The sequence below is a fragment of the Aotus nancymaae genome, unplaced genomic scaffold (genome assembly GCF_030222135.1).
Source record: "Aotus nancymaae isolate 86718 unplaced genomic scaffold, 86718_ANA_hifiasm-v0.15.2.pri h1tg000003l, whole genome shotgun sequence".
NCBI lineage: Eukaryota > Metazoa > Chordata > Mammalia > Primates > Aotidae > Aotus > Aotus nancymaae.
This window is the reverse complement of record NW_026988414.1, coordinates 36,373,872-36,399,100: the sequence shown is the minus strand read 5'-3', so window position 1 is coordinate 36,399,100 and position 25,229 is coordinate 36,373,872. Positions and strand designations below refer to the sequence as shown.

The following is a 25,229-nucleotide window of genomic DNA, read 5'->3' as shown; positions in this document are numbered from 1 at the left end:
TTTCAATCCTGTAGAAATATTTTTCTTCCTAGGATTTTTATAAGAACACAATTGTCAACTAATTGCCTTATGATCTCTCAGTATGATAATTCTTAAATTTGGTACAATGTTTCTATCACTTGAAACACAAAGCTTGGGTAAATTAATCTGTTAAATTAGTATTAGGGTGTGTGTGTGTGTGTTTAATCTGTTAAATTAGTATGGGGTGTGTGTGCATGTTTTAATGTTACATTCAGAGCAAGGTATTAAATTTAAGTTTTGCTAAGTGCTTTCCTTTGAAGACATTGTTGACCTTAGATAAATCATTTAAATACAGCACCCTCATTTCTGAAAGGAGGCTGACCTGAGATTAAAGGACAAAGCATAAGCTTCAGAGGCAAGAAAAAAAGTGGGTATGAATCTCTGCTCTCCCATCCAGTTGTCTCTATGACACTAAGCAAGCCATTTAACTTTTCAGATGCAACGACGAGAAAATAGTGGCTGATGCTATTTTCATCATAGTCTTCCTATAGTAAGGAATAAGACCAAGCACTCAAAGTGCCCATTAAAACTCAGTAAGTGATGAACACTAAGGTCTCTGAGACTTAGGCTGACCTTCACTGGCTTTAACTATAACTGGTGTTGATATATGAGAAAACATGGTTTGACCTTCAGCATATTCAAATGTATAATCAATGTAAAAATATAATGTCAGGTTTTAAAGCTAATTTTATTAAATGGTTGCTCAGATTTTTATTGCAATAAAATTGGCCTTTTTACTTTAAAGTGAGACTACAAAAGGAGTCTCTTAAATTTCATTTGCTTATATAACGCAGTTAGCTCCTCTAAAGAGGGCTTCCAGAGTCAATAAGTTACAAAATCAAATTCGGGCTGGTGTGCTTAACAGTAATATCTCATGAGAACAAAGACATAGACTTACTGGAGGAGGCACACTACAGACAGGAAGGTGCTGTCCACTGAAAACCACAGAGCATCCTGGGACCTGCTGTGTACTACAAGCAGGGATGTGCTGGCCTGTGCAGAGTGGAATCCCATGTGGTGCCACTGTTGTTACTGTGTAAGAAACAGGGACTGTTCCTTGATGGAGCTTTAAACAAAAAACAAATGAACTTTAGCTGTTTAGATAAAATGTTAACTATTCAAAATCAACATTTGGTCATTTATTGGCTCCTCTCTGGGCTACCTGGATTTTCACAATGTACTCTCCAATAGTTTTAACCAGAATATTCATTGTCTTTTTATGGGAGAGCAATTTCAAGAGTATGTACTATTCCCACAAAACTGAGGCTAAACTCTTCCCTCAAATGACTTGAAAAGCCCAAGGAAATAATGGATTACTACATTAACCCTTATAAGACAGAGTACTTTCTTAAAAAGAAAATTTCTGGAAACATGAAAGCTTGTATCTTCCATTATTTGGTCACATTCAAAACAAACTTTCATTAACAACTAGCATAACAACTAGCAAAACGACGCAAAGTAGTATTAAAGTCTCCTTTCTCTCCTAGCCAATCTTATTCCCAACTTACCTAAAACTCAAAGGCAAACAATGCCGATAACTCATCCTTCTACTCTTTCAGCACAATTACACATAAATTGTCATGTTTTTGTTTTCTTAAAAGAAATGAGATCATACTACCCATTTAATACTACATTGCAGGTATATATTCAAGGGAGTTAAAGGCAACTTGTTCTTTTTGATACTAGCCAGACATTTCAAGAAACATTTGCTTAACATAGTGCTATCATATGGTGTACCAACACACGTTCAATTTGTTTTCAATTCTTTTGCCAATATAAACACAACTGAAAAAAATATGATATTAGTTTGGCCAGGCACAGTGGCTCACGCCTGTAATTGCAGCACTTTGGGAGGCTGAGGTAGGCAGATCAGCTCATCAGGAGGATGAGACCAGCCTGGCCAACACGGTGAAACCCCGTCTCTACTAAAAATAAAAAAATTAGCCGAGTGTGGTGGTGGGTGCCTGTAATCCCAGCACATTGTGGAAGGCAGAGGCAGGCTGATCACTTGAGGTCAGTATTTTGAGACAGCCCAGCCAACATGGTGAAATCCCATCTCTACTAAAATTACAAAAAAACTTTAGCCAGACACCATGGCATGCACTTGTAATCCCAGCTACTTGGGAGGCTGAGGCAGGAAAATCGCTCGAACTCAGGAGGTGGAGGTTGCAGTGAGCCAAGATCGCACCACTGCACTCCAGCCTGGGTGACAGAGTGAGTCTCCATCTTAAAAAAAAAAAAAAGGACTGGGCGCGGTGGCTCACGCCTGTAATCCCAGCACTTTGGGAGGCCGAGGCGGGTGGATTACGAGGTCAAGAGATCGAGACCATCCTGGTCAACATGGTGAAACCCCATCTCTACTAAAAATACAAAAAATTAGCTGGGCATGGTGGCGCGTGCCTGTAATCCCAGCTACTCAGGAGGCTGAGGCAGGAGAATTGCCTGAACCCAGGAGGCGGAGGTTGCAGTAAGCTGAGATCACGCCATTGCACTCCAGCCTGGGTAATAAGAGTGAAACTCCGTCTCAAAAAAAACAACAACAACAAAAACTCTTCCCTCCTTGAATTCTTTGGCATTTTTGTCAAAAAGTAAATGACCAATATATGTTTATGTCTATTTCTGATAATTGAGTTTAATTCATCAATAGTTGGTGCCTTTTCTATCTTAAGAAAGCCTTCCCTACTGAAGATCATGAAGCTATTCTTATGTTACTTTCTTAAAAAATTTATAGTTTTGCCTTTAACACTTAAATCTTTAATCTCTCTGGCATTGACTCCTGGAAATGGTATGAAGTAATGAATCAAATGTCATGTTTTCATTTGGTCACCCAACTGTCCCAGGATCACTTATTAGCAATTCTGTCTTGTTCCAAATCATCTACATTCATTCAAGTCATATGCCATGTATATCTACTCATGCATCACTTAACGACAGGGACACATTCTGAGAAATGTGTCAGGTAATTTCATTGTTGTGCTAACATCATAGAGTGTACTTATACAAACCTAGATGGCAGAGCATCTATACTCCTAGGCTTATATGTTATAGCCTATTGACCCTAGGCTACAAACCTGTACAGTATGTTGCTGTTGCTATACTGAACCCTGTAGGTAATTATAACACAATAGTAAGTACAGTTAGCCCTTGAACAACATGAGTTTGAACTGCACAGATCTACCTATATGCAAATTCTTTTTTTTTTTTTTTTTTTTTTTTGAGACAGAGTATTACTCTGTCACCCAGGCTGGAGTGCAGTGGAGCTATCTTGGCTCACTGCAACCTCTGCCTCCTGGGTTCAAGCATTTCTCCTGCCTCAGACTCCTGAGTAGCTGGGATTATAGGCACCTGCTACAATGTCCAGCTATTTTTGTTTTTTTAGTAGAGAAATGATGTCACCATTTTGGCCAGGTTGGCTTGAACTCTTGACCTCAAGGAATCTGCCTGCCTCAGCCTCCCAAAGTGCTAGGATTGCAGGTATGAGCCACCATGCCCTGCCCACATTTCTTTTTCAATAAAAGTTGCATAAAGTGTGCCTGATTCTCCTCCACATAGACAGCAAGACCAACTCCTCCTCTTCCTCAGCCTACAACACGTGAAAACCATAGGGATGAAGACCTTTATGATGATCCACTTATACTTAATGTATTTTATGATTTTTTAAATAACACTTTCTCTAGCTTACATCATTATAAGAATACAGTATATACTACACAAACAAAGTACGTATTAATCGACTATGTTATTGGTCAACAGTAATCTATTAGTAGTTTTGAGGGAGTCATATGTTATTTGTCTATTTTCAGCTGTACAAAGGGTTGGTCCCTCTAACTTCTGTATTTGTGTATCTAAACACAGAAAAGATGTAGTAAAAAGTTGGTATTATAAACTTGTAAGACCACTGTTGTATATGTGGTATGTTGGTCAAAATGTTATTATGTGGCATATGACTATATTCATAGAAAATGTGTTGGCTTACTTCTAGGTTTTATATTCTATTTCATTAGCTTATTTGACTATGCTGGCAAAAAATGTCTTCATTACTATAGCTTTATAATAATTCCTAATAATTGGAGAAACTACTTTGCCCATCTGTTCTTTCAAGACTACAGAACAGTGGTTCTCTAATTACAGTGTGCATCAGAATCATCTGGAGGGCATAGTAAAATAGACTGCTGAGTCCCACACCCAAAGTCGGTCTAGTGTACAGTCTGAGAATCTGCATTTCTAACAAATATCTAAGTGATGCTGCTACTGCTCAGCTGATTCAGCTCATACTCTGAGAAATACTTTATCTACACCTTTGACCAGGGTGTCAGTGGGCCAATTATTTCTTAAAGAGCCAGGAAGTGAATGTTTTAGGTTTGTGGGCCGTGGTCTCTGCACAAAATAGCCAAGGACAATACAGATGAACAAATAGGCGTGGTTGTGTTCCAGTAAAATTTTATAGAAACAACTATCAGTAGTTTGCTTTCTATGGCTATAGACTATTCCAGGTCTTTAAAATTGTCATAAAAACATCAAAATCATCTTCTCAAGTTACACCAAAAATCTACTGAAAATTTATTTGGGATTACACTATTTCTATCTGGGATTATACTAATTCTATTCTATGTGCCACTTTAGAGAACTAAGGGCTTTTACAAAACTGGATCTTTCACGTAAAATCTCTCATTTAAATATGTTTTCTTGTGGTTGGGTGCGGTGGCTCATGTCTGTAATCCCAGCACTTTGGGAGGCCAAGGTGGGCAGAAAAGGCCAGGAGTTTGAGACTAGCCCGTCTCTACTAAAAATACAAAAAATTAGCCGGGCATGGTGGCTGGCACCAGTAATCCCAGCTACTAGGGAGAGGCAGGAGAATCACTTGAAGCCAGGAGGTGGAGTTTGCAGTGAGTCAAGATCACGCCATTGCACTCCAGCCTGGGCAACAAGAGTGAAACTCCATCTCAAAAAATAAATAATGAAGTAAGTTTTCTTTAAACTCTCTCAATAATGCTTTGGTATTCTACACAGTGGTCTTAAAGCATTTTTGTCAAGACTGACACTTAACTTCTTTCTTTTTTTTTTTTTCTTTTTGAGACAGAGTCCTGCTCTGTCACCCAGGCTGGAGTACAATGATGCAATCTCGGTCACTGCAACCTCTGCCTTCAGGGTTCAAGCGATTCTCCTGGCTCAGCCTCCCGAGCACTTGGGACTATAGGCACGCGCCACCACGCCCAGCTATTTTTTTTATTTTTAGTAGAGACGGGGTTTCACCATATTGGCCAGGCTCATCTCAAACACCTTACATCATGGTCCACTCGCCTCAGCCTCTCAAAGTGCTGGGATTACAGGTGTGAGCCACCAAGCCCAGCCAAGACTGATACTTCTTTAGTATTACTATGATTATTTCAGTGGTACTTTTTTCTTTGAATTTTTATTTTGGAGCATTTCAAACATGTTCAAAAACAGTAAAATAAACCCCAATATCCACCACCCAGCCCCCAAACCATTAAGCCATAGCCAATCCACCCAAATATAATGCACAGTTTCATGTATTTTGTTGAAGCAAATACCAGGAACCTATCATTCAAAAAAATATTTCAGTATGCATTTCTTTTTTTTTTTTTCTTTTTTTTTGAGACGGAGTTTCGCTCTTGTTACCCAGGCTGGGGTGCAATGGCGTGATCTCGGCTCACCGCAACCTCCACCTCCTGGGTTCAAGCAATTCTTCTGCCTCAGCCTCCCGAGTAGCTGGGACTACAGGCACGCGCCACCACGCCCAGCTAATTTTTGTATTTTTAGTAGAGACGGGGTTTCACCATGTTGACCAGGATGGTCTTGATGTCTTGACCTCATGATCCACTCGCCTTGGCCTCCCAAAGTGCTGGGATTACAGGTGTGAGCCACCGCGCCTAGCCTTTCAGTATGCATTTCTAAAAAATAAGAACACTTAACTACAATAGCATTATTATCATATCTTTAAAAGAAAGTTATTTAAAATCAAACACAGAGTCGTGTTCAAAATTCTAATTATGTCAACAAATCAAAATAAATTATTTTATTAGACCTTTTTCCCCTTCCTCTCAAACAGAATCCAAAAGCAGCTTTACTCCTTTGAATTTCTGGTGAAGAGAAAAAAAAAAAAAAAAAGCAGCTTTACATATTGCAATTGATTAGTATGTCTGGGTGGTTCAGTGTTAATGTATCTTTTTAAAAGCTTTTCATGCTATCTGATTTTGGTATTTAAAAACATACTTGATTATATATATTTTTTGTAACATTTCAATCTATTCGATTCTTTTTTTTTTGGAGACAGAGTCTTACTCTGTCGCCCAGGCTGGAGTGCAGTGACGTAATTTCAGCTCACTGCAACCTCCACCTCCTGGGTTTAGGCAATTCCCTGCCTCAGCCTCCCTAGTAGCTGGGATTACAGGTGCCCACCACCACGCCTGGCTAATTTTTGTATTTTTAGTAGAGACAGGGTTTCATCATCTTGACCATGCTGGTCTTGAACTCCTGACCTTGTGATCCACCCATTTTGACCTCGCAAGTGTTGGGATTACAGGCATGAGCCATCACGCCCTGCTCGAGTCTTAATTCTAACAATTATCTAAGATGCTTTGTGATATTCTATCAATATAATCATTTTGACTGCAAATATTGATAGTGTTACCTGTTCTTTTCCTATTCTGAAACGTTTTTCTTTTTGCCTTTTCTGCTGACTTAGCCTATATAACAATCCTGAATAGACATGGTAATAATGATCATCCTGGTTTATTCCAGGTATCAGCAGAAAAGTGCTCCAAGTTTCACCTTTAAGCATGATGTTTGAAGTAGGTGAATTAACTGTAGGTCTATTTCTATTGGCTTTCAATTAAAGCCCTCTGTCCTTGAAAAATTATTGGAGGAATTATTTGAGAATCAAAAAGAAGGTTCCTTCTTTCAGGAAGTAACTGCCTCTTTTTTCTATGCCCCTTAAGTACCGATTACTTTAAATGAATTTTCACTGATTTCACAGAGTGATGTGAATTGTTGTTATCCTAGTGACCAGATATCCCTGTTTCCTAGGTATACAGTGATTTAAGGTGCCTGCTATTTTATGTAGGAAAGGTCTCCTATATAGGAAGTAACACCTTAAACTTTTTAAATAGTCTTTGATTTTTGTCCCCTTTGCCTCCTTACAGACTCAAAATTAAAATTGAGGTTTACCCAAATGAAAAAATGCCTAAAGGACAGAACTAGCACCCCAGTTGCCTTAGGTTTAGGTCTGGCAATTTCTTCTAATCTATTAGCTCTTTTAATGCTTTTGGGATACTTTTAATATTTTATTTAGCACACTCAGTTGACCTCAAGCGAAAGGAATGCTATCAATAAGCCTTCCTACCACATACGGAAAATTCAAGTCCTTTTTATACTTTAAGACATTCTAATAAGAAATGATAGCTAGATTTATATTTCTTTTACCTATTAATATTTTTCATTTATATGTGATGAAACCAATTATCTGAAAGATTTCCTAATATTGAACCCATACAAGATGGGTTCACTATTAGGTTATTATTTTAATACATCACTAGGTATATTAAAATAGGTTATTCCTACAGGTTATTCTTTTATTTTTATTTTTAATTTAAAAATTGCTCTCATATCTTCCTGCTGGAAAAAGCTTATTCTTTTAATACACCACTAGTTATAGTTTATTATTTAAAACTTTTTCATCTGTATTCATGAGGGAAACTAGTCAACAGCTTTCTTTTCTTGTAATGATGAAGTTTTATTGTTAAGGTTGTGCTAGTTTCGTAAGATATATTTAGAAGCTATCTTCTTCTATTATCTAGAATAGTTTGAATTGGAATTACCAGTTCTTTTTTTTTTTTTTGAGATGGAGTTTTGCTCTTGTTGCCCAGGCTGGAGTGCAATGGCACAATCTTGGCTCCCCACAACCTCCACCTCCCAGGTTCAAGCAATTCTCCTGTCTCTGCTTCCTGAGTAGCTGGGATTACAGGCATGTGCCACCACACCCGGCTAATTTTTTGTATTTTTAGAAGAGATGAGATTTCTCTATGCTGGTCAGGCTAGTTTCAAACTCCCAAACTCAAGTGATCTGCCCACCTTGGCCTCCCAAAGTACTGAAATTACAGGCGTGAGCCACCATGCCCGGCCTGTGAATTACTAGTTCTTTAAAGGTTAGACAAGAATTCAGATTTTTTTTTTTTTTTTTTTTAAAGATAGACTCTCGCTCTGTGGTCCAGGCTGGAGTGCAGTGGCAAGATCTTGGCTCACTGCAAACTCCACCTTCTGTGTTCAAGTGATTCTCCTGCCTCAGCCTCTCTAGTAGCTGGGATCACTGGTGCCTACCACCATGCCTGGCTGATTTTTTGTATTTTTAGTAGAAATGGGGTTTCATCATGTTGACCAGGCTGGTCTCAAACTCCTAGCCTCAGGTGATCCACCTGCTTCAACCTCCCAAAGTGCTGGGATTATAGGCATGAGCTACCATGCCCAGCCCCAGGTGTAATTTTTAAAGACAGACTTGTTATGCTTTTATAATTTCTGCCATGGCTACTGGTCTGCTCAGGATTTCTACTTCTTGTGTTGTTCTGGTTATTTATATATGTAATCTTCTCATATTCCAATATACAGACTCAACACGTAACACTACTATGTAAATGAGACGTTGCCTTTTCTGAAATGCAGTCTTTTCTTTCTTTGGCTCTCCACCACTAACCACAGTTCTTCACTTTAGCACTTACCCTACAAGCCTATTATGTATTTCTCTATGTTTTTCTCTGTGTTCGTATAGTCCTATATATGTAGTTATATACATATTTGTTATGCTTACCAAAATGGGACTTTGTAAACACTCTTCTATTTTGCTTTTCTTGCTCAAGGGGGTGGAGAAAAGATACAAACTGTTTTTTTTTCCAGTATTTATATCCATACTTTTATCAGGTTATGGCCACAAATAATAAGGTTTCCTACATAATCAATTTTTAAAAGTATTTTATAAACATAATAAAAATGCCTGGCATAAGAACAGTATTGGGTAAGATGTTTTCTCTTGTCACTATATATCATTATTATCTAGTGCAGTAGATTAAAAATCAGATCCTATTCTCATTAGCTTTCTCTGGTAATTTTTTCGATTTATAAACTTGCAAGATTTTCCCCTTATCCTTAAAATCCAGCAACTTTTATAAGGACATGTATAGATATATGTCTTTTTTTGACCTGAGAAACTCTACAGAAAACCATGAAATTGTGGTCTTCATCCTCAGGCTCTGAAGATAGGCAATCCCTCTTCTCAGCTAGTCCTTCAGTTCTGGGTAGGAAAAAAAGGGAAAGGAAGCATTGTAGCCTTGTACCTGTCATCTCCTTGGAGACCTATGGAAACCTATAAGCAAAGATGTACCCAATTGTCTTGCTTATTGAATTATTCCAGAAGAAATGGAAGGAAAGGGAAACAGGGATGTGTACTCAAACTACCAGCTGTCTGCTATTTCCTATTAATCTTAAATCAATAATTTCAAATCAGCCATACATGAATTCATTCTAAGCTTTCATAACGTTGATCTTTTTTTTTTTTTTGAGCCAAAGCCTCACTTTGTCACCCGGTGCGGTTGTGTGATCTTGGCTCATTGCAACCTCCACCTCCTGAGTTCAAGTGATTCTTCTGCCTTAGCTAGGACCACAAGCATCTGCCACCACGTCCAGCTAATTTTCCTATTTTTAGTAGAGACAGGTTTTCACTGTGTTAGGCTGCTCTCAAACTCCTAAGCAAGTGATGCGCGCACCTTGGCCTCCGAAAAGTGCTGGGATTACAGGCATGAGCCATGGTGCCAGGCTCCCTAATTTTTTTAAGTTCAACTTTCTTCTATGGAACCTGTGTAGAATTTAAATCTCAATTATTAAAAGGAATGAGGAACTTAAATAACTTTTTAGGTAAAATTAAAAGAAATTTGCAAAAAAAGCCAAAAAATAATCTCAAACTGCCACAGAATTTCAGCTTCTGTATTTCCAAGACATTCTGTTACTGTACCTGATCATGTATGTCAACCATGACTGCATTCTGCTGGGGTGGATGAGCAGCAGGATGTAACAGACGGGGAGATACATTCGGAGGGTGGAAGGCTCGAGGCTCCTCTATTGCTTGCTGCTGTGCATAAGGGAGATGGTGATAGTTTTCATCTTGACTAATGGAATTATGTCGAGACAGACGATCCCTTCTTCCTCTCTGGCGCCTGACAGGAGGACTGTAAAAAATGTCAAAAAGAAAGTCATTATGTTTATGGTTGTGATCCATCAGGATTCTGTATTGTCTTTCTTTGGTATCAACAGTATATGCTAAAGTAAGCTTCAGTATTAAAGAATTGCTAAAATTCGCCACCAGCTCTTAGAAATTTAAATACAAGGTGTATGTTTCATAAAATAATGAAAGAAAACAGTACTGGTATTCATCTCTGAAAGTATTTAGAAATCAACAGCTACAGAAAATTTTTTCTTGTATGATATGAAATTGCCCTTTTTATAAGTAAAAAAGTCTAAGATCAATAATTTCATATGATTTAACCTACTATTTTCTCCCTTCTTAAACATTATAATAAAATGAACTTTAATCTGTATATATCTTTTCAGTATTCCTCATTCACATAATAGGCACTTTTTTGTCTTTTTAGCTAACACATACAGAAGACATAGTTCCTATGTAGCCAAATGATACCTTTTCAAAATAAGAGAAAAACATGAAATAACCAAAGGACATATAATGTGCTGACAACTGCAAATAGAAACCGGGTAAACACACAATAAATATGATTGAGAATGAATATGACTGAGAGACAGCATCAACATAAATATTCCAAGAACATATAAAATTTTAACTTTTAATTTTTATGGGTATACACTGGGTGTATATATTTATATAGAATTTTAAATTAGAATTTGCTTGTTGGGCCAGGTGCAATGGCTCATGCCTGTAATCCTAGCACTCTGAAAAGCTGAGGCAGGTGGATCCCTTGAGCCCAGGAGTTCAAGACCAGACTGGGAAACATGGCGAAACCCTGTTTCTACCCAAAATTACAAAAAATCAGCCAGGCGTGGTGATGTGCACCTGTAGTCCCAGCCACCTGGGAGGCTGAAGTGGGAGGATCACCTAAAGCCTGGAAGGCAGAGGCTGGAGTGAGCCGAGACCATGCCACTGCACTCTAGCCTGGGCAACAGAGTGAGATCCTGTCTTTAAAATAAAAACAAAAAGAGAGAGAGAAAATTTGCTTATTGAAGCAAGTCACATTTACTCTCCATGTACTAGTCATCTACATAGTTTTAATAAACATTTATTATGACTAAACTTTCATTTTGCCCTTCTCTAAACTTTCACAATTCACCTCCACTGCTTTTTACAGTGGCTCAGCAGAAAACCATCTTGAAAAGGTAGCTGGCCTCATTAAAATTGTACTCTACATTGGGCAAAGGAGGTCAAACATCTCCCTTCTAGGAAGAGTTCCAAGTGTCATTTCGGCAATCTTCTTTGCTGAGATCAGTCACTTTTTCCCTAATCTTCCCCCTGTGTTCCTCTAAATCTGTTTCTTCTTACTCCAAATTCTCCAATCTTAAAAGAACAAGGGGCATTCCTTTATGAGATCAACTTGCAAAGATGCTCTTGCTACCATCCCTCCAACTTCTTGCTCCATTAATTGTTTCTTCTAAGTTTATTTTTAGTATAATGCTTTTTGCATTTTGCTTCAAAATCTAGTTACTGTATTTTATTGAATTCAAGATGCCCTCCACCTTAGGACTAAAAACTTTTTAAGATGGTGTTTCACTTTTGTCACTCAGGTGGGAGTACACTGGCGCAATCTCTCGGCTCACTGCAACTTCCGCCTAACAGGCTCAAGTCCCTCCCGACTAGCAGGGATTAAAGGTATCTGTGCCACCACCCCCAGCTATTTTTTTTTTTTTTGTATTTTTAGTGGAGATGGGGTTTCACCAGGTTGGCCATGCTGGTCTCGAACTTCTGATTTCAGATAATCCGCCCACCTTGGCCTCCCAAAGTACTGGGATTATAGAGGTGAGCCACCATGCGCCTGGCCATAAAGACATTTTGAGGTAATTATTTAATATAGTGTTTCTGCATACCTCTCAACCAGCTTCCCTTTGAGTTAGTATCTTCCATAACCATAGAAAAATTATCAAAATTAAAAAAATCCTGATACCATACTATTAACTAAACTATAGAATGTATGGTGATTTTTCCACTATTGACCCCTCACTGTTTGAGAATCCAAATGCAGGAACCCATATTGCATTGTCTTGTCTTCTTAATATTCGCCAATTTGTGACAGTTTGAGTCTTCCCTTGTCTTTCATGTCCTTGACACCTCTGAATATAGTAGAAATTCATTCTGCAGAACGCCCCTCATCCTGAGTTTATTTTCTCATTATGTTATAGGCCTAAGGTTATGTGTTATTGGAAAAGATATGGCAGAGGTGATATATCATTTGAAGGGGGCATCATATGAAGGGGGCATACGACATCAATATGCATGAATGGTCATATACAACAATAATCACCTGGACCCTCCACACAAAGCCATCATTCTTCCTTTGGTAATTACCAAATATTAGGGTGAAGATACTTTGAGAACAGGCAAATATCCTACTTCTGCTTAAAGTTTTACCAATAATTTTAGCATGCATGGATGGAACCTGCAGCAAACACTACTAGATTGTTCTATTGGTGATTTTCTATTTTTCTTAGTTCTACATTAATTAGAAATCGTCTATAAGAAAGAGCTGTTTGTTATTCAGTTACTTATAACCAACATAGACTCAGATATTTATTTTATTCTTTGGGTTTTATATTTCTTTTGTCCATCATTTTATTTTGTTGTTCAGATTATTCCAGTGGCAACACTTTCAGTTTGGCCCCTGTGCTCTTTCAATATGTCCCCATTCTTCTGAGCACTTCCTTAGTATCTGCACCACAATCTCTCCAGACTCATCTTGTAGTTTCTCTACCCAAGCCCTGGAATTAACCAATTCTACAAAGATCTCTGGTTCCTTTGACTATAGAGTGGTATCTGGAAGCCAAGATCAGGTGCTAGTTGTGCTCTCTGCTACTAGGGAGTTATGACTTCTGGGCTAAGACAGCAGATTAAAGAAACATTACAGTGCTAGTTCATGTATGTGCACATCGCAACATTTCTTTACCTATAAAAACATTTTAAAGGACTATTTTATGCATTGCTAAAAAGTGGCCAAGAAGATATGATATACCAATTTTAAGTCTTCATTAGATGTTAAATTTTGAAAAAATGTGCACTGTAAAATGAAAATAGTATATGCTCAGATCACTCATCTCCCTTAAAATACCCAACCTGTCCACAAACCAAAGAGCCTCTTTTAATACTATTTATTCTCTCAATTGTTGCCACTTGATCTCATTTCCCTACCAAAAATAATTTTAGTAGCTCTCAAACTAATCACAAAATTAGATCCAGTCCTCATGCTGACAGATTTCACAATTTTAATTCTGATCTTTCCTGTATTCTCTCTCATTAAATCTGTTTTGTGTGCCTTTGTGTGGCAGAACATTTAAGATGCAGAACTACTGAAAAATCTTTAAATACAAAACAGTAAGTAAGATTGACAAATGTCACCTGTGACAGATACAAACTTTGTAATTTTGTTTTGGGTAAAGAAACTTGTGATATAGACCGGAAGCCGGGGCCTTAGTTCTCTTTCCCATCTTGCAAGATGGCGGGTGAAAAAGTTGAGAAGCCGGATACTAAAGAGAAGAAACCTGAAGCCAAGAAGGCTGATGCTGGTAGCAAAAAGAAAAAGGGTAACCTCAAGGCTAAAAACCCCAAGAAGGGGAAGCCCCATTGCAGCCACAATCCTGTTCTTGTCAGAGGAATTGGCAGGTATTCCCGATCTGCCATGTATTCCAGAAAGGCCATGTACAAGAGGAAGTACTCAGCGGCTAAATTCAAGGTTGAAAAGAAAAAGAAGGAGAAGGTTCTTGCAACTGTTACAAAACCAGTTGGTGATGACAAAAACGGCGGTACCTGGGTGGTTAAACTTCGCAAAATGCGCCTAGGTATTATCCTACTGAAGATTTGCCTCGAAAGCTGTTGAGCCACGGCAAAAAACCCTTTAGTCAGTGTGTAAGAAAACTTCGAGCCAGCATTACTCCCGGGACCATTCTGATCATCCTCACTGGATGCCACAGGGGCAAGAGGGTGGTTTTCCTGAAGCAGCAGGCTAGTGGCTTGTTACTTGTGACTGGACCTCTGGTCCTCAATCGAGTTCCTCTGCAAAGAACGCACCAGAAATTTGTCATTGCCACCTCAACCAAAATTGATATCAGCAATGTAAAAATCCCAAAACATCTTACTGATGCTTACTTCAAGAAGAAGAAGCTGCGGAAGCCCAGACACCAGGAAGGTGAGATCTTCGACACAGAAAAAGAGAAATACGAGATTACAGAGCAGCGCAAGATTGATCAGAAAGCTGTGGACTCACAAATTTTACCAAAAATCAAAGCTATTCCTCAGCTCCAGGGCTACCTGCGATCTGTGTTTGCCCTGACAAATGGAATTTATCCTCACAAATTGGTGTTTTAAATGTCCTAATAATCTAATTAAATAACTGATTACCTTTTAAAAAAAAAAAAAGAAACTTGTAAATAGTACAAAGCTATTCCCTCCTGGAGTCACTTTTCTGCCTTTTGTTAGCAGCTGTTTTCTACGTATGTTGTTTATTTAAATTAGAATTTATACATTCTCTTCTTCTAGTCATTAGTCTTAAATTTTCAAACACATATCTCCATTTTTCTAAAACCATCTAATCAGCATTTCTGCGGAAGGGGAACTTCTCTGCTCCATCCCCATCTCATGTTCAGACCTTTTCCATATTTCTGTTTTAAACAACAAACCCTCAATCAGACTTAGTAGTATGTCATTTTTGTTTACTTTGCTAACCAATGGTTTTGAACCCTACACTTCCTGCATTTCTTACACTGCTTCCTGGACAGAGTACAATTATTTCACAATATGGTCATCCCTCAGTATTCATGGTGGACTGGTTCCAGGAGTGCACCACTTGGATATCAAAATTCATGGATGCTGAAGTCCCAAAGTTGGCCCTACCCAAGGATACAAAAGGATGGTCCTCTGTATTCACAGGTTACGCATCTCAAGAGTATTGTATTTTTAATCTGCAGCTGATTGAATCCATGGATATAGGGAAAGGATCTGTCTGTTATTTACCAACTTTCAGAGTCTCTGAATATTTGAACATGCTTTTTTTTTTTTTTTTTTGAGACGGAGTTTCACTCTTATTACCCAGGCTAGAGTGCAATGGCGCAATTTCGGCTCACTGCAACCTCCGCCTCCTGGGTTCAGGCAATTCTCCTGCCTCAGCCTCCTGAGTAGCTGGGATTACAGGCATGCACCACCGTGCCCAGCTAATTTTTTGTATTAGTAGAGACGGGGTTTCACCATGTTGACCAGGATGGTCTCAATCTCTTGACCTCGTGATCCGCCCGCCTCGGCCTTCCAAAGTGCTGGGATTACAGGCGTGAGCCACCGCGCCCGGCTGAACATGCTTTTATATTTTGACATTACACTTTAATTGTAAATCAGCTGATAGACTTCAAAGTAAAAAATCCTCTCATAACTTTCAAGATTTAGTCCACTGTCCTCTTATATCTGATGCTGTTATTAAGAAGTTTGTGGTCAATTTACTTCTCATTTCTTTATGGATAGTATTTTCTGTCTTGGGATGTTTGCAAATTTTTATTTATCCTTGCTGTATGGCTCTAAAATTTCAGCAAGATCCTGTTCAAAACTCAATCTTTCTTCAATTCTGGAAAATGATTTTACTTTTTTCTTTTTTTAGACGGAGTCTTGCTTTGTCGCCCAGGCTGGAGTATAAGGGTGTGATCTTGGCTCACTGCAACCTCCGCCTCCTGGGTTCAAGAGATTCTCCTGCCTCAGCCTCCCAAGTAGCTGGGATTACAGGCCTACACGACCATGTGGGCCCAACTAATTTTTGTATTTTTAGTTGGGCCACTTTGGCCAGGCTGGTCTCAAACTCCTGACCTCAGGTGATCCTACCACCTCAGTCTCCCAAAGTGCTGGGATTACAGGTGTAAGCCACTGAGCCCAGCCTATATATATATTTTTAAATTTTCTTGTATTGTCTTCTTCTGGAAATATTAGTAGACTTTCAGAACTTATGACTCTGTATGCATACTTAAATTCACTTTTCTACATTTTTCATTTGCCCTGTTACACTATATTCTGGAAAAGTTCCTCCACTTGATCTTCCAGATTGAACTCACTTTGTCTATTTAGTTTTACCAGCTAACATTTCTAGTTGATTTTCATGAGAACAATATCCCTCATTCCTTTCCCTCTTACATCTCTCATATTACACATACTCTAAAATTCGATCTTGCTTGTTCTACTGTTTCTTGAAGTTTGTTGTTAATTGAGTTTAATGGCCTGGTTTATTCAAGCTCTTTGTTTTAACTGAATTTATTAATAGTATCCCTCTTTTACTTCATTTGTTTTCTTCAAATACCTAGTTTTGTGCTCACCATTGTAACTGAAATCCTGCTAGATAATAGTGTTAGAAACTGCGCCTGCCTGGCAAAGCCTGTTTTTGGGAAGAAAATCTAGCAGCTATGCTTATAGCTAACCTATATTAAGTAGTAAACAAGAACAGAATGCAGAATAAAACACACTGCTAAAAAAAAAAAAAAACAGTAGAGCCAATTTTCTGGGTGGTAAATACTTTCTACTGCTCCTTTGTGTTGCCATGAGCAAAGACCATGATGCTTCTCAAAGAACTCAAAGAGAGTTACTATTATCATCATCTGTAAACAGACATTCTGACACTCCCTTCCTGGTCTAAGTCATTTCCTATGACGTAGCAGTTCTACTCCTAGACTTACATCCTAGTGAAACTTTTGCATGTGTACACACAGAGATGTGCACACAAAGGTTCCTAACAGAACTGTTTATAATAGAGCTGGGTGTGGTGGCTCACACCTGTAATCCCAGCACTTTCTGAGGCCAGGCAGGTGGATCACCTGAGGTCAGGAGTTTGAGATGAGCCTGGCTAACATGGTGAAATCCTGTCTCTACTACAAAAATTAGCCTGGTGTAGTGGCAGGTGCATATAGTCCCAGCTACTTAGGAGGCTGAGGCAGGAGAATCACTTGAACTTGGAAGGCGAAGGCTGCAGTGAGCCGACATCATGTCACTGCACCCCAGCCTGGGCAACAGGAGTCAAAGTCTGTCTCAAAAAAAAAAATTTAAGAAACTGGGCACAGTTACTAGCTAACAATAATAGCAGATACATAAATTGTGTAGTACATTGACATAATGGAACATTATATATCACAGTAACAGAACTACTGCTACTGCTACCAATATTAAAAACAAAATGCTGCCTTTCTTCAGCTGCCACTAAGGTGCTTAGTCCTTCTGAGAAAGCTAAGGCTGAACTGGGGTGTGGCCCTCACTTCATCCGTCTACTAGCATCACGTACAGCAGCACCAGCCCCACATTCGCCCATGTCATGGCCTCTCTCTTGGAGCTCGCCTGCATTGCATCTACTTGGTCCTCATTCTGTACCATGATAAGAAGGACAAGATCAATGCCCTCATTAAAGCAGCTGGTGTCAATTTTGAATCTTTTTGGCCTGGCTTGTGTGCAAAGGCCCTAGCCAACATCAACACTGGGAGCCTCATCTGCACTGTAGGGGCTGGTGGACCTGCTCCAGCAGCTGGCGCTGCTCCAGCAGGAGGTCCTGCCGTCTCCACTGCTGCTGCTGCTCCAACTGAGGAGAACAAAGTGGAAGCAAAGAAAGAAGAATCCAAGGAATGTGATAACATGGGCTTTGGTGTTTTTGATTAAACCTCTTTTATAATGCATTCAATAAAAACCTGAACTTAAAATTTAAAAAAATAAAAATAAAAACAGAATGCTTAATAAACAGAGGCCAGGTGCGGTGGCTCATGTCTGTAATTGCAGCACTTTGGTAGGCCAAGGCAGGCGGATTACCAAAGGTCAGGAGTTTGAGACCAACATGGAGAAACCCTGTCTCTACTAAAAATACACAATTAGCTGGGCGTGGTGGCACATGCCTATAATCCCAGCTACTTGGGAGGCTGAGGCAGGAGAATTGCTTGAACCCAGGAGGCAGAGGTTGCAGTAAGCCAAGATCATGCCATTGCACTCCAGCCTGGGCAATGAGTGAAACTCCGTCTCAAAAATAAAAAATAAATATATAGCCTGTAATCCCAGCACTTTGGGAGGCCGAGGCGGGTGGATCACGAGGTCAAGAGATCGAGACCATCCTGGTCAACATGGTGAAACCCCATCTCTACTAAAAATACAAAAAATTAGCTGGGCATGGTGGCGCATGCCTGTAATCCCAGCTACTCAGGAGGCTGAGGCAGGAGAATTGCCTGAACCCAGGAGGTGGAGGTTGCGGTGAGCCGAGATCGCACCATTGCACTCCAGCCTGGGTAACAAGGGCGAAACTCCGTCTCAAAAAATAAATAAATAAATAAATATATATATATATATATAAATAAACAGAAAAACAAAAAATACTTTCAAATGAAAACAGGCAAAAACCAAAATCATATTAACAGTCTATTCATAGGTATTAAAAACCATGACTGAACAGGGAATAATGTAAAATTCCAGAACAAGAAAAATGAAGGTGAAGAGTAGCGCCTGCAGCCTTTAAGGGATCAATAACACTATTTTTACCTAGATGCTGGGTACATGTATTTGTTAGTCTTTTGTTGTTGTTTTTTTTTTTTGAGATGGAGTCTCGCCCTGTCCCCCAGGCTGGAACACAGTGGGCAGTGATCTCTGCTCACTGCAACCCCGCCTCTTAGGTTCCAGCGATTCTCCTGCCTCAGCCTCAAGAGTAGCTGGGATTACAGGCACCCGCCACCACGCCCAGGTAATTTTTGTATTTTTAGTAGAGACAGGGTTTCACCATTTTGGCCAAGCTGGTCTTGCTCTTGACTTCAGGTGATCTGCCTGCCTCGGCCTCCCAAAGTGCTGGAATTACAGGTGTGAGCCATGGTGGCCAGCTTTGTCAGCCTTTTAACTGTACATTTGTTTTATTCACCATAAAACAGGAAAAGACTACAACAGGTACTCAGGCCTTAACTCTGAAACAACTATACTTCCTCATGCTTATTATATTTAATGGCCATAAAATAATTTACCTGACAGTTATATATTACCTAAAAACATTCCCATGTAATTGGTTAATAAGGTACTGGGTAATGTCAAAGTCTTAGAGTCTTGACAGAATTTAGTTCAGACACAGGTTTATGCTGTCTCATCTGGGACATTAAAATGGTGGTTTTAAGATCCCTTCTGTATTACCCCGCTTAGACTGGGTAGCTTAAACAGATACCTAATTTCTCAAAGTTTTAAAGGCTAGAAGTCTGAAATCAAGGTACTAGCATAGTTGGTTTTTAGAGAGGGATTTTTTTCCTGGCTTGCAGTCAACTATTATCTCATCGCTTCCTCATATGGTTGAAGGTAACTTCCATTTTTTTTTTTTCGAGATGGAGTCTCACTCTGTCATCAGGCTGGAGTGCAGTGGCGTGATCTCAGCTCACTGTAACCTCCACCTCCCGAGTTCAAGGGATTCTCCTGCCTCAGCCTCCCAGGTAGCTGGTACTACAGGTGTGCACCACCACCACACCCAGCTAATTTTTTTTATTTTTTAATAGAGATGAGGTTTCACCATGTTGGCCAGGATGGTCTCTTGACCTCATGATCTGCCTGCCTCGGCCTCCCACTCAGCCTCCCAAAGTGCTGGGATTACAGGTATGAGCCACCAAGTGCCCGACCCATCCCTTCTTAAAGGACATTAATTTTGCTGGGTAAGGGTCCTAACCTTACGACCTCATTTAACTTTAATTACAGTTCCTTAGAGGTGACATCTTTAAATACAACCACACCGAGGGTTATGGGAAGATTAATGGGGGGGAGGGGCACAGGGGAGTTTATAAACATTTGGTCTATAACACCTTCCTAATTCACGATCATTGCTATTCCTTCAACATCCTAGACATGCGAACAGGCATCTCATGATGCACTATTTCCCTGGGATAAGAAATGCATGACCTCAAGCAACAACTTCTTCCTAACGAGGAAGAAACTCAGGAAGAAATGCACTCCTCGGCCAGGCACAGTGGCTCACGCCTGTAATCCCAGCACTTTGGGAGGCCAAGGTGGGCAGATTGTGAGGTCAGGATATCATCCTGGTTAACACAGTGAAAGCCCGTATCTACTAAAAGTAAAAAAAAATAGCCATGTGTGGTGGCACGCGCCTGTAGTCCCAGCTACTCGGGAGGCTGAGGCAGGAGAATCGCTTGAACAGGATGCGGAGGTTGCAGTGAGCCGAGATTGTGCCACTGTACTCCAACCTGGTGACGTAGCAAGACTCTGTCTTTAAAAAAAAGAAAGAAAAGAAAAAGGAAAAAAAAAATGCACTCCTCTGGGATGAAAAGACAATGGCCAAGCTGGGTTGCCTAACAGTTGAACTAAACCTCAATCATCTTTTCATACCACAGGCTCCAGAGTTGTGCTGTTGTTTTTAAAATACAGATGGTGTCTTATTCTGTCACCAAGGCTAGAGTGCAGTGGCACAATCATAGCTCAGGCTCACTGCAGCCTCAAATTCCTGGGCTCAAGCAATACTCCTGTCTCAGTCTCTCAATTAGCTTGGACTATAGATGTGCACCAACATGCTCAACTTATTTTTTTTTTTTTGGTAGAGACAGGGTCTTGCTATGTTGCCCAGGCTGGTCTTGAATTCTACAGCCTTAAGTGATCCTCCCACCTTGGCTTCCCAAAGTGTTGGGATTATAGTTATGAACCACTACCATGCTGACTCTCCACAGTTTTAAAAGAAACATAATTAAGCTCCTAATTGCCTTAGAGGATACAGAAGGAAAAGGAATGGAGTGGGAAAAGGGTAGTTCATTTCTAAGATTTCCATATATCCTTACAGTTATGAACTATAAAATGCATCTTCTAGTAATCAATATTGCAGGCTAGCCTGCAAAAATTTATACTACAAGATGGCTGATTTCATATATAATGGCATAGACTGATTTTATCCCTTTTGCATTTTTTCATCTGTCAATGATAAGCTAAATAAATTCTTCTGACCTAGTAGAAATCTAAGAAATTTTTTTATGAGTGAATGTACATGTATGTGTGGTGATGTGTTTATGAAATGCCTACAGAAAAAAGGTTTCCTGATGTTAAATATACTCACAAATCTACCAATGGAAGAAAACTTAAGAAATAAATTATAATCAACTAACCTTCTTCTGTTGCGTGCAGGTGTATTGCATCGTTCCCCTGAGAAGTGATGTTGGCTTGGTCGAACTGAAGGGGGCTGCCTATTTGATGTCATCTCCCATGGTCGCATTGGTGGTGAGGGAGCTGGTGATGCTGATGTATAATCAAAGACTGAATGAGAGAGGCGCTGTCTCTTGGGACTTGGACTATCTTCACTCTGCCAATGCAACAAAATGGATCAACTGAGTAAGATCTCTTAAGGATGTCACATTACTGCATATGCACAGGTGTTAAGACGTACTTAACCTAAAACCTAAAAATGTAAAGAAGGGAAAAAATATATGCTATCAATTCAAATTTAAAACCTTTTAAAAATGCTGGGGTGGGGTGGAACAGGGAAGGGAGATGCACAGTAAATGATATCAAGTGAAAAATGAACTTTGTTTTTAAAAACTCATCCTAAGGCAAATGAGGTAATGACATATAGGGTATATAATAGCATAATATAACTTTTGTATAGTACTTGACCTACTCTTTAAGTTCCCAAACCACCTAAGAAATTACACTCCACTACAATCTCCCATCATTATCAGTTACTGTTTTAGGCATCAATTCTCAGCTGTGAGTTCAGTTTAGTAGGAGATATAATTTAAGTAGGTCCTCTAACTTATTCTCAATCACACTCCTCTCCTTCCTTATTCCTGTTTAGGCCACTGTATTTACTTTCTTTAAAGAGGGTTACACAAGGCCAGCGTGGTAGCTCACACATGAAACCCCAGCACTTTTGGAGGCAGAGGCTGCTGGATCAACAAAGGTCTCTGAGTTCAAGACTAGCCTGGCCAACACAGTGAAACCCCATCTCTATTAAAAATACAAAAATTAGCCAGGTGTGGTGGTACGTGCCTGTAATCCCAACTACCTGGGAGGCTGCAGTTGCAATGAGCCAAGATCACACAATTGTACTCCAGCCTGAGCAACAAGAGCGAGACTCTGTCTCAAAAAAAACAAAAAAGAGTTATGTGGATAATCTAAGATTTATATCAGACAGATAAAGAAATAGCTAATTACCTAATGAGTTCTTTAACTAGAATATCACAGCAGTTTGGAAGTACTTCAAGGGTCCCAGCATGGGCTTACCAGCTGTAAAACTGATATAGATCACTTAAGTGCATTATTAACACTCCAAGTGTACCCACCTAATTCAGTTTCCCAAATGAGTCTCCCCAAAACTATCAAAGATACAAATTAACTGGAAATTTGGTAAGACTGTGTGTTTTCTAGTAGAACATCTATCTCCAAAATCTCCAATCTACTCCTGCGAGTTCTTATTAGTTGGGCATTACAATACTTTTGGTGGCAAAATAATTAGTACCTACAGCTAACCATAAAAATCATCTTATAACATTAGCTAAAGTATAAGGGATTACATATTAGTGTTAGGTTTTACATAAGCATATGAAACAGAACTGATTATTTTATTTAAGCTGGAAGGAATGAAGCAAATTGCTAAATGGCTACATTTGATCATTCAAAATTACTTAGCAGAGATATTCCATGTACAGTCATTCCTAGGTATCCTAGAGGGTTGGTTCCGGAGACCACTCCCCTGTAACAAAATCTTAAGATGCTCAGGTCCCTGATTATAAAATGGTGTCATATTTGTATATAACCTACACACGTCCTCCCATATACTTTAAATCTCTAGATTACTTACCATATCAACATAATACAATGCAAATGTTTCATAAATAGCTGTTATACTTGTTATACTGTATTTTAAAATTTTTTATTGTTGTATTGCTACTTTTATTTCATTTTTTCTGAATATTTACCATCCGTGGTTGGTTGAATCTTTGGGTAAGGAACTACCAACTAATCTAGTAGAAGTACACTTATTTTCACCCTTTGATTTTAGTGAAAGTTAGTTCTTATGTTCTGATAATCTTAACACTTAAAAAATGATCATTAATCATTGAAATTTAAATACTAATTTTTTTTTTTTTTTAATAGAACAATCAAGACCTGACAAACCTGCAAATGAACTACATGAGCACCAGAAACAGGCTGGCTCCACAACTGGTATAACAGATTTGGTTAACACTGACTTTTTAAAGAACAAAATGCTAGTAACCAATCATGACGATGAGCTTTTCATTGCATATCCTACCCTGGAAAGCCTAATGTAAGATCAGACACAGAACTTTGAATTCTAGAAATTCACTACCTAAAATGAAGGAGAATGCTATAGATACTCATGATAAAGGTCAAATGACAAGAGAAAATGTTTAGGCTATAAACTTTTACATATTTTCAGTGATGTTCAAATTGTGGGCTAACAATGTTCTTATTTTATAACAAATGCAATGCTTTTAAAAGTAGAGGTAAGGAAAAGTGGCTGAGAAAAGTTACCATCACTTCTCTTTGTGCTGTGCTGGTGAAAAAGAAGAGACAAAGCATGGGAAGTGAAGGGAGCCATTCATTAGTATTCTGGAAATAAGTTTACTTTCCCCTGCCCCCTGCCCTTTTTTTTGTTTGTTTGAGTTTCACTTTTGTAGTCCAGGCTGGAGTGCAATGGCCCGATCTTAGCTCACTGCAGTCTCTGCCTCCCGGGCTCAAGCAATTCTGCCTGAGCCTCTGGAGTAGCTGGAATTACAGGCATCCACCACCACGCCTGGCTAGTCTTGTATTTTTAGTAGAGACGGGGTTTCTCCAATGTTGGTCAGGCTGGTCTCGAACTCCCAACCTCAGATGACCTGCCGGCCTTGGCCTCCCGAAGTGCTGGGATTACAGGTGTGAGCCACCTCGCCCAGCCAATAAACTTACTTTCTAACTCAAAGTCATCGGAAATCACAATGACTGGAGAGAGGACAACTTTAAGAAGTAGTTTACTATATGCAGTATGATTTCATCACTTCATTTATCAATTTTAGTACTCTAAGGAACTTCAAAGAAATCCTCAGTTTCCAGAAAAGGGAAGGGGTAGTAACCTACAAAGAAATAAGAATTAGATTAACATCAGACTTCCCATAGCAAAAACAGATGCTAAAAGTTCTCTCAGGGAAAAGAATATTGAACCTAGAATTTTGTACTCCAATCACACTATTAATCTAGGGTAGGGGCATAAAAAAACCTTTGTCAGATATATCAAGACCCAAAGGTGCTTCTCACATAGCAGAAAATCACTTGATGTGTGCTCACAACACTTCCTATCTCTCTTATTTGAAGCTATTAGACAACATCCAATAAACGACAGAAGTAACCCAGGGAATACAATGAAACGAAATTCCAGGAATGGCAGTGAGCAAGTTTAGAAATTCATCATTCCACAAAAAGAACAAGTCACAAGGCTCTGAGAAAAATGCCCTAAATAGAATCAAAATATATGGATAAGAACTTGGAAGTTATTAATAAAATTTAATCGCACAGCTCTTTGTCATTAAAAAATGTATAAAACTTTGGGAGGCCGAGGCGGGTGGATCATGAGGTCAAGAGATCAAGACCATACTGGTCAACATGGTGAAACCCTGTCTCTACTAAAAATACAAAAAATTAGCTGGGCATGGTGGCGCGTGCCTATAATCCCAGCTACTCAGGAGGCTGAGGCAGGAGAATTGCCTGAACCTAGGAGGCGGAGGTTGCGGTGAGCCGAGATCGCGCCATTGCACTCCAGCCTGGGTAACAAGAGTGAAACTCCGTCTCAAAAAAAAAAAAAAGTATAAAAGACAATCAGTCCAGGAAAGTCAATGAGGAATGCAAATTCATCTGACTTTGTCATCTAAAACATTCTTTCCTTTGAGTGGAATGGGTAGTCAGAAAATTACATTCACTTCTCCATGGGCCAAACATGCTCTTGTTTCTGCAAGGAGTAGTA

At 39.3% G+C, this 25,229-nt stretch overlaps 2 protein-coding genes, 1 long non-coding RNA gene and 1 pseudogene across 16 annotated transcripts in view; 3 read left to right on the top strand and 1 right to left on the bottom strand.

Moving 5' to 3' along the window:
* The window catches only part of RNF38 (ring finger protein 38), a 141,676-nt gene that overhangs the window by 20,085 nt on the left and 96,362 nt on the right, over positions 1-25,229 (bottom strand). For 12 of the 14 annotated variants that reach the window (XM_064380000.1, XM_064380002.1, XM_012463381.3 and 9 more), the window contains 3 exons: positions 21,382-21,575; positions 10,040-10,253; positions 920-1,087 (listed from right to left, as the gene is read on the bottom strand). In XM_064380000.1, coding sequence (XP_064236070.1) covers positions 920-1,087; positions 10,040-10,253; positions 21,382-21,488 — 489 coding nt within the window. In that variant the 5' untranslated portion in view covers positions 21,489-21,575. Of the gene's footprint in view, positions 1-919; positions 1,088-10,039; positions 10,254-21,381; positions 21,576-24,181; positions 24,722-25,229 lie in introns of those variants that run through there. The other 2 variants (XM_012463378.3, XM_064379995.1) reach the window with 2 other exon arrangements.
* LOC105724619 (uncharacterized) overlaps positions 1-25,229 on the top strand; it is an 88,150-nt gene that overhangs the window by 56,754 nt on the left and 6,167 nt on the right. The window contains exons 7-8 of the long non-coding RNA XR_001109058.3: positions 21,401-21,604; positions 23,369-23,437. This is a non-coding gene — a long non-coding RNA (uncharacterized LOC105724619). The remainder of the gene's footprint in view (positions 1-21,400; positions 21,605-23,368; positions 23,438-25,229) is intronic.
* Positions 13,735-14,653, top strand: LOC105724618 (large ribosomal subunit protein eL6-like; annotated as a pseudogene).
* On the top strand, positions 15,073-17,968 carry LOC105724505 (large ribosomal subunit protein P1-like). The gene is made up of 2 exons (XM_064375459.1): positions 15,073-15,255; positions 17,549-17,968. Exons 1-2 carry the CDS (start codon positions 15,073-15,075, stop codon positions 17,924-17,926), a joined length of 561 nt encoding a protein of 186 aa, XP_064231529.1. The 3' UTR covers positions 17,927-17,968.